This window comes from Corvus brachyrhynchos, unplaced genomic scaffold, assembly GCF_000691975.1.
Source record: "Corvus brachyrhynchos isolate BGI_N302 unplaced genomic scaffold, ASM69197v1 scaffold27, whole genome shotgun sequence".
NCBI classification, from domain to species: domain Eukaryota; kingdom Metazoa; phylum Chordata; class Aves; order Passeriformes; family Corvidae; genus Corvus; species Corvus brachyrhynchos.
In genome coordinates, this window is record NW_008239139.1 from 266,738 (window position 1) to 276,412 (window position 9,675).

At 40.6% G+C, this 9,675-nt stretch overlaps 2 protein-coding genes across 2 annotated transcripts in view; one reads left to right on the plus strand and one right to left on the minus strand.

Moving 5' to 3' along the window:
* The window catches only part of SPIC (Spi-C transcription factor), a 27,733-nt gene extending 21,726 nt beyond the window's left edge, over positions 1-6,007 (minus strand). The window contains exon 1 of the mRNA XM_017740039.1: positions 5,899-6,007. The gene's annotated coding sequence lies outside the window, so the exon portion shown is untranslated. The remainder of the gene's footprint in view (positions 1-5,898) is intronic.
* Positions 3,320-9,675, plus strand: part of LOC103619573 (poly [ADP-ribose] polymerase 12) — a 24,082-nt gene continuing 17,726 nt past the window's right edge. The window contains exon 1 of the mRNA XM_017739961.1: positions 3,320-3,358. Within this exon, the coding sequence (XP_017595450.1) occupies positions 3,320-3,358 (39 nt within the window). The remainder of the gene's footprint in view (positions 3,359-9,675) is intronic.

Genomic DNA, 9,675 nt, shown 5'->3' on the forward strand with positions numbered 1-9,675 from the left:
AAACTGCCCACAAATGCTGAACTCTCCAAAACAGGAGTTCTTGGGTATCATAGATCAAATACACAAAAATAGTGGGTATTTTCCAATTTAATCTCATTGTGCCATCATCCCTGTAAAGCAGGGATAAAAAACTATCTTCACATCACAATGCTCTTATAAATGTCTTAGTCCTTATGTAGCATTCACATGTTTTAATGGATAAAGCATAAAAAAAAAAATCTATAAAGAGGTTAACAATTCTCTCTTGAAAGGGGTGTCTGACTATGCAGTGAATAAGGCCTGGGGGTGCAATCAGGTTTGAAATCCCACTGGCTAATTAGTCACTAAGAGAGCACTACCCATTTATGTACTGAATGAAAGAAAGCCTTGTAGCAGAAACTGCTGGTGATCGTGTCATAACAGTGCCATAACACTTGTACTCAGTGAGGAAAAATTAAAGCTATACCAGTCAACTTAATTCGCCCATGTTGTAATTAACTTTTGATCGCTTTATTTGCAACTTTAATACCCTTTTAAAGGAGATGTCACTGTGTGCACAGACAGGAGGGCTGCGGTTTTTTTACTAGTTTGTTACTGTAGAATATAGTTTCATCTTCCTTTAAAAAAAAATCAAGGACTTCACCAGAGGTGCTTTAAAAGCAGCAATATTTTTTCCCATAATGTTTTGAAGACTTTTGAGTCTGATAGATGTATTCATATAAAACAACATTTAAAAAGTTGTAACTAGCTAAAAATTCCTTTCCCTCAGTTCTCAGATATTCAGTGCTCATCTCCAAAAATGACTAATACAACAAAATCTTGGAATAATTAGAGGCAAAAAGAACATACAGCATAATCCAGAAAGCTGTAGGAAGGGGAATATCTGAGAGTGTTTGGAGTTCAGACACAAAAAATAGATTGCTAGTGTTCCGTGAAGTGGTCTGGGCTGAGCTTGTAAATAAATTTCCCTCAGCAGCCCCACGTGAGGAATTGGGATTAAACAGCCTCTTGTCTTCACAGAAACTCCTGCTAGGTATGGGATGCAGTTGGAGCTTGAAAGGTGCCCATGGCTAAGAAGCTAGAGAGTTCTCTGCTCTCCATATTTCATGTTTTCATTCATTTTCAGCAGCCCCATGCCTTCTAACACAAGCATGACATAAAAATCTTAATATACGTAGTGCAAAACCAATCAGTTTATATACTGATGAGGAAAGAGAGAAATAAGGTGTTGGTTTTTTTTTTGTAATAAGCAAAATTGAAAGTGGAAAAAAGCAGATGTTTGTTTTTCTCTGTGTATCATTTCGGAGTAATCAGACTGTGTATTACTCACTACTATGTACCTACAGTTAAATATTAAGCATCAGTGATAAATCCCTCAAGCGGCCTGTCAGAGTTCTTTTTTTTTTTTTTGCTATTTCAAAGTACAAAGGTTTATATACTGATGAGGAAAGAGAGAAATAAGGTGTTGTTTTTTTTTTTTGTAATAAGTAAAATTGAAAGTGGAAAAAAGCAGATGTTTGTTTTTCTCTGTGTATCATTTCGGAGTAATCAAGACTGTGTATACTCACTACTATGTACCTACAGTTAAATATTAAGCATCAGTGATAAATCCCCCAAGCGGCCTGTCAGAGTTCTTTTTTTTTTTTTTTGCTATTTCAAAGTACAAAGACTGATGAAAAAAACATTTGCTTGAGAAAATTACATAGACCAGTAATAACTTGGAAACTGAAAGGCACCAAATGAAAGGAAAATAAGCCTGGAAAAACGTCATCAGCTTTGATTAAAATAATATCTGTTGCAAGTATGGAATTCCCATGAGAATGCTAGGAAACAATTGTAAATCTACTTTTAGAAGACTTATATGACTCAACATAATGCTTATTGCAAATAAGTTCCTCTTTTTTTAATAGAGCTTGAAACTTGCTAACATACAGTAGCACAATCCTTGCAGAACAAAAGCAGTATTTCCACATGCTACATTTCAGCAGATATATCACTTTTAAGACTCTTTTGAAGGTGTAAATGCAACTGTTACCCCAAAAATACACAGAATGTATTCTTATACAGAAATTATAAAGGACTACATAGGCAGATTGCCCTTGTGTGGCAAGAGGGCTAAAAAAAGGACTAAAAGCAATTTAGCTGATAACCATGCTTGCTCTAGGTCCATGTAGAACATTTGCCTTGCACAGATCAACCACAGATAATTCATATTAGCAAGGCTATCTTGTTGGTTGGAATAGGTACCCAGGAAAAAACCCTCTCTCATGTGTCATGATTTAACAAAAGAACCAAAAATGCAGCAGACTCCTCTGAAATGATGCTTTTTTCTACACCAGCAGTGAACTGTGTGTTACAGAGCGTATTGGCTTTGGTCCTACTTGAAGTATTTTTCTGCAGAAAGCCCTTTATCTGATGAATATCTCTGAATAAACTCGCATTTCACTGCTACACTTCCAGTTAAACCATACACTCTTCAGTATAATATGCAAGCGAGGTCTCCCTTTACCAAGCATCTGTTCTAGTTGTGAATCTAGGCAGATGTTTAAGATAACATGAACATGTTAGTTGTACATCTTAGTACACTGTTGCAAGAAGCTTTTGAAAGCACCTGATTGTTGCTTGCTTTTGATGGGATCCTTTGTTCCTTTTGTTTATTTCCTGCCACCATAAGTAGCTGCTACTGATCTCCAAATCAATCCCTGTGACATCCTGGGTGATGTGTCAGTGCAGGAACATTTGTGAATTTAGATGGTGAACACAGAGAGAAGAAAATTAACTCACAGAAGAAAAAGTCACAATAAAACTTTGGAGTTTTCACTGAAATGAGGAAGTTTCAATGAAAAGTAGGCACTAGCACCTGGAAAATAAAGCTACAAGTTTCTGATTTCTTGCAAAAGCGGTTTTAAGATTTTTTTTTTTTTTTTTTTAATATTTGCTTTCAGTCTTTCCCATATGCAGCTGGCTGCCATCTTCAAAGGCTTTAGGAAACATACCCACTCCTTTTGAAAGATATTGTCTTCTCCTATGGTGACAACGATCCTGCTCTTTCCTTGGTGTGCTCAGACACTCCAGGTCTCACACTTGTTACAAAGTGCTGAAGAGCTTTCTGAGGCTCAGGGTGTCTGTGGATTATCCTGTGGACATTTCTGAAATAGATGTCTAAAAACTTAGCTGCTTGTGATTATGAGCGGCTAGAATTGAGGATCCATTTGATCCCTTCAGCCTCGTGTTCCCCATCAGTTTGACCTTACAAAAATAACAATCATCTAGCCTTAAAATAGCAAGGCTTTTTTGAGCTACTGTGTGGAGACATCGCATTTTCATTCCTAAGTATTGCATGTTGTCACGAACATACCTCTTCATAGAGCTGATAGAGGTAAGTCCTTATCAAAAGAATTTCATATTTTGTCTAAGACAGGATGGAACACCGCATGATGAGGCCAACTTCTGTATTGTTGCTGAGTGCAGTGCAGAATAAAATGTGACAGGATTCAGTAACTGTCCTGGTTCCTGACAAGTTACTTTTTTTATTCACAAGAAACTTAGAAAAAGTGCTGAGTTTTGAAAGGACCTTTTAACTGTTAGATCTGCTAATTTAAATGCATGCATGCTAAGCAAATCATTGTGATACAAAGATAAGTGGTTTGGTGGCAACTCCTACATTAAAAGAAAATAGAATTGCTGTTCACTATCTGCCAAGAGAGGTCACTCCCATCTAAAAGTGGAATGCTTAGAGGAAGAATTTACAGACACACTGAGATTCAGTATGTTAGAACAGTAGATAATATAGACAGTGGATAATACAGTGGCAAATGCAGGCAAAACAGCTGTGAGAGCAGCAATAGGCTTCTGGACTTTGGCCTTCTCCATTTGCTTGTTCCATTTTCATGTTTCAATAAACTTTGTGTCTTTGGTTAGTTCCCTCGCTTTCCCCCTCCACCTGGCACAAGTTTCACCATGAATTTCCATTCTATATTTAGAGAAAAAGGAACATGAAAACTTAGCTTAAATCAATGGATTTGGTTCCCCCACCCCCCTCACAATCACGACGTTTTCCCCACCCTTTAAAGGAATTACTTTGTGGTATGAAATTGGTCGTGGCAAGACATTAGGACAAAATCACACAGAGCCACTTGCTGAGGGCATACTGTATAGCTGTGATCAGCATATGTGTTACCATTGTCACAGGGAATTGGTGAATCAGAACACTGCTGCTCAGAATATGGTTCATTTACTGCTCATTTGAGGATCACTCTAGTTTTAAAGGAGCTTCTAAGGCGGTTTCTGAAAGGTGGAGGAAGCCAGTGTACAGCATGATGGGTGTGTGTGAATACATTACCTTTTTGAGGGTATGAAACAGAACAAAAGCCTAAGGCTTATGCAATAAACAGACATTTACACTGGCACCAAGTAATAAAATGTTCAACAGAATAAGACTAGGAGTGTGCCAATGACAAATAACAGCATCATTAACTATACTGTGAATTTTCAGTCCCAAATTATATTTATTTTCACAAGCAAGACCGCTTGAAACATGCAGCAAACCAAACTATACACAATACAGTTTCTTCCATGTTATATTAGGCTGGTTTATTCTTATAAAACAGACAGCTCGTCGTAGATCCTGTCCAGACTATACTGTTTGCATGAGAAAATATATGTTTATATTTGTATCCTGAGGCAAGAGCAAAAAATGATTTATCCTGCTCTTTGCAGAGGCTGCAAGATCCGTGGGACAGCCAACAGCCCCACAGTCTGGTGCTACTCACATACTGCAACAGAACAGAGTTTCCTGTTTCTTGCTTTCAAGTTGTGGGTGCACGTGATTTTTAGGTTAGCATGTCACTGGGAAACTCTTGGGAGTGCAGCTGTAAGCTCAATATGCTGTTAATTAGTACAGATTTCAGAAATACTAGTCATAAGTGAATTAATTAGAGAAGTACATAGAAATAATATAACAGGTTGATGGGACTGATTCCAAGTGCACAAGCCCAAAGACTGCATGGTCCTCAAATAAAATGATCAAAACAATTCTGAGCAAAGAACAAATTAAACATTTAATCCCAACATATCAACCCTTTGGGACAAAATTCTACTGATTGTGACCAAGGTGGACAGGCCACCTATACTTAACCCAGAAAAGGAACATATATAAATTATATGTGTTTGATAAACAGCAAATACAAGCCATTATAAACCATCCAGTTGCAGACAAAATTATGGAAAATTTAGACAAGTGTTTAACCACGTTGTCAGACCATCACTGGGACAACAATTAACCCTCAAATGTGTGTTTAAATATAGGTTGAGAGGCAACCAAAAACATCTGCAAGCAAACATATCACACTTCTGTCTTCTTCTGAGCATTTTCCTTACATCCATATATCCTTATATTCCACGACACACAATACAAAGCTAGGCGCTTCACCATGCTAGGGAGGAGAAAGACTGGAACATGTGGATGGAGTGGGAAGTGGAGGCACCATGCATTATAATAACAATGGATGCTTTAAAGATGCATACAAAAATTCAGAGGAAAATCATTAAATTATTACATTTTGAAGATTGATGCAAGATTAAGAAATGATGCCACAGTTCAAATTAACACAATTATCCATAAACTGTTCCTAAAAATAAAGATATTAATCTAATGACTGACATCTGAAAATTTCTAGAGTAAAGTTTTCACCATGCAATACATCAGATGTTAACAAAGGTGGCTCACTGAAATTGCGGTACCTGAAGTCCCACAATTATTAAAACCCCATGTGCTCTGAGTTCAGCATCTGTTCAGAAACCATAGGAACTGCTTAGAGGGAGCTTATTTCAGGACCAATGCACACAGCAGTCACTACCTGTAGGCAGAAGAGCTCATTTGCAATTATGCTACAATGACATTTAGGAAAACAGCCTTACCTTTAATTACAGTATTTGAGAGGTGAAGAGGAGCCACTTGCCTTAGGTGCCCTTCATGTCTAATGTAACTTTTATACGTAGGAGGCACTTAATTTTATAAATGAAAATTGATTTTTCTGTTAGCAGAAAATTCTTCTTCTGAAGAAGATAGTACAATTTTGCCTATATATAATTCATAGGTGGGGAAGTTCTATCAAATCAAAGGGGTACTTTTATTCTTCCTGAGGAACATGGCACAAAACAAACTACAAGAAACTTGTGTGAGAAAGAATAAGCTATGATTTACTTTGGGTACGAATTCAGGGATGGGAAGGTGCTGTAATTCAAAGGCAGCTCTGCAAACCTTCTCCTTGCATCATCATTGCCTGTTTTCCTAGTTTTACTTTTGTTCTCGTGAAAAGAGACAGAATGATAGCTCTACTCCAGAGCCTCAAAAAACTCACTCAGGAGTTCCTTCAAAGCAGGAACAGCCATGTGAACTTCCCTGTGATACACACAGCAACACTTTGGAATGAATTGTAATGGTGCAAAGCTACCTGAAAATACCCCTCCAAACCATATCTTACACTGCACTTCTTTATTGGTACTCCTCTCTATATAATGTTGACATTGGTGTAGTCATTCATATAAATTTTATCCCAAAAAATGCCATATTTCTGCCAAATGAGTGGGTTTTTTCAGATGCATGAGGAAAGAAAGTGTGAAAGGGAGATACAGTTGAAACAGCTAGCTGGACAGCACAGTGATGCTGGGACAGGTCTTTAAGATGTAAAAAGTTGGGAGCTGATTTGATAGGATGGATTTTGGGCACTGGACAGAAAAAGCAAATGGATGCATACTGGGGAGAATGAGAGTTGTCGAGTACAATCCTGCTTCAATGCTTTTTATGCTAAAGGGTTCCCTGAGTTTTGGTTCAGCCAATATAGCTTATTACCGCAATCCTAAACCCTAGGGTATATCACCGTGTCCCGCAGCCGTAGGGAGGAGGAGGAGAGAAGATCCAGCAGGCAGGAATTGTGCAGCAAGATTGATCTATTTAATTATTTTACAAACTCTTTTATAGACTTTTTTCTTCACAGTCTAATTGGACAAGGATCAGCCACCCCTTGGGGGTGATTGGCTAAAATCCTAAAACATCCATTGTCAAAATATTTTTCTATTGCACCATAAACAAGACTTTTCAAGGCTGCAGGTGTTTGGTTGTTTACAGAACTCTGCTACCTCTTTTGTGAGAGAGAAAAGTCTCTCACGGACTTAGAAAATAGCAAGAAAATCCTTGCTAGCAGCATTTTTGTATCCACAATAGCTCCTACTGATGGAGCAGTATACAGTATCTGTTGCGGTGGCTAAATTCACTTTACACCACCCAAGTTACCCTAAAACTGATCTCTCCCTACAACACTGCGCTAGAAAGTCCTCCCTTTGTCTAGATTCTGCTGGTCACTGGCCCTCTCCCCCCACCCATCCCTTTTGCCATTGGCCCCTGTTATGTCATTCAACCTTGCCTCTGCCCCCTAGCCCTCAGACTATTGGTTTTGGATGCTCTGCCCGCCTTTGGGAGTTTTCGGGAGAAAACCGGCGCAGAGCAGAGATTAATTCTCCTGTTGTGAGACTCTGCAAGGCTCTCTTTACCATCAATTTCTTAAACAACTCCTTTTCAGAACCCATCCCCTCTGTATTCCGACACTTTACCAATTCAACACAAGCTAAATTAAAAGAACAGCCACTGGTGTTAGTCAAGGATCCAGAGAGCTGTCAAATTCAGGGACCCTTTCCACTCATCACCTGGGGAAGGGGATATGCTTATGTTTCCACTCCAGCAGGTTTGAAGTGGGTGCTGGGAAAGAATATCAAACCCTACCTTGGACCACCGACAACAGCTCCTGAGAACACGAGAAAAAACACAAATAACCCCTTGGCGTGGGCGTTCAGTCCTTGGTTCTTCATGCCTCTGTTCCCTTCGGGGGTGTTGCCATTAAACACCTCGGAACTGCATGCAGAGAACCCCTCTCGCCTCTCTGTCTCCAGTTCGTGCACAGACTGTGTGTGTGAGCAGCTGTTCACGACCACCTGTGAAGGTGAGATTGTGTGCACACGTAGGTGCTGGCAGAGTGCTGCCAAAGTGTCTCCATGAAGGATCCCGTGGAATATACGCGGCATCGATTCACCGAAGCCCTCATTCAATAAGTATCCAGTAATTCGAGGCCATTAGACAAAACACCAAAATTAGGAGTCTTCCACCCATATTCTCTTCCAGTGATGGAACAGCTGAATTTGGGGTTCGACCAGACGACCTCCTATGGCCCCTTTCCACCTCAACTGTTCTGTGATACTGTCAGTCACTACCAGTGATGTGTGATCTCTCTCTTAAAAGTGCCTTCCTACCAGGTGACAAATGTGGCCATCTGCAGGCCTGCCTCTCAAGGAAAGACTGTCCTAAGGAACAAAGGAGGACAAAGACAGTCCAAGCTATGGAATTACTTCCATAGAAAAAATGACTAAAATAGCGCTTTTCCTTTGTTTCAGGAAAGCTAATCAGTGGACACTGGAAAGGAGAGATGATGGACAGTAACACTCCAGCCTCCCATGTTGTCTCCTAAGCATCTGTTGATGGCCTGTCACAGGCAAGCTACAGATAGATCTCTATGAACCTATAAATGACTGAGTAGAGCTGTTTTTTGTTGGGGTCTCCTTCCCTGCCATGTAGCCCTGGGAGAGGGGCCCTGGGGGGAGGCACGGGGTTTCCCTGCCCCTGGTCAGCCTCGTTCCCCACTGGTTGTTTTGTGTTTCCCGGCGCGGGCTGGGACCCTTGGTCCGGTGACTGTGGGAGTTCCTCGGGAGATCCTGGCCATGCAGCTCGGGAAATAAACATCTCTGAAACATCTACCAAGAATCTGTTCTTATATACTTCTTTCTACGGGCCTCCTGGTTTGATACATTGTGTTACAGAATGCCCGCTGTAACAGTTTTTCTGTTCAGTACACTTGTCAAGCTTCTCATTTTGTCATTCCCTTCCTGATCTCACAGGGCAAGCAGGAAGTAAGACGAGACATGGGGAAAGGCACAAGAGAACAGGACTGGCAAAAGAAGGAAGGAGGCAGGATTTTTGTTCAATGAGAACCACCATCAGTGCGAGTCCCCATGCCTTCCACTGCCAGTCTGACTTAAATGATGGCACTTTATATCATTGTTCTGCCACATTTAAAGCATGCTTCTGAGTGAATGTAATGCAGCACCAGGAGTGTCAAAATGATCCAAAGGCACTTAATTAAAAGATGGGCACCCTTCTGAATGGTTTTTGAGTTCCTAGAGGGTGTGGCCATTGCTTGGCCACACTGTTGCCATGGCTGCTGTGTGGGCAGACGCAGTGACACCCGTGTAGCAGGCGGTACTATGAGCACTGCAAGCAGGGCAGTTACGTATCCAGGATATGTGTGACCATGACTGAGCATTTAATTTAGATATTTAAAGGAAATGGGTGTGAGAGCAGCCTTCATGATGTATCACCATCAAACTGGCACAGCTCAGAAACCTTAACTGAGATGTTTTTCTGGTGCCTAAAGGCGGCAGAAGTCGCACACCAGCCTCCTCCCTGCTGCCTGTAACTGAGGGAGGTGAAGGAGACTCGGCTGATGGCTCCATTCATCCCTGCGCCCACTTTTTCCTACAGGAAATGTGCGATCTCCCAGCTGCCATCCCTTTTTGGTGGCATTTGATTAGAAACGGTCAATACATCCTCCAAGTCAGGCAGAGGAGAGAGGCGAAGGGCCCTGTCCC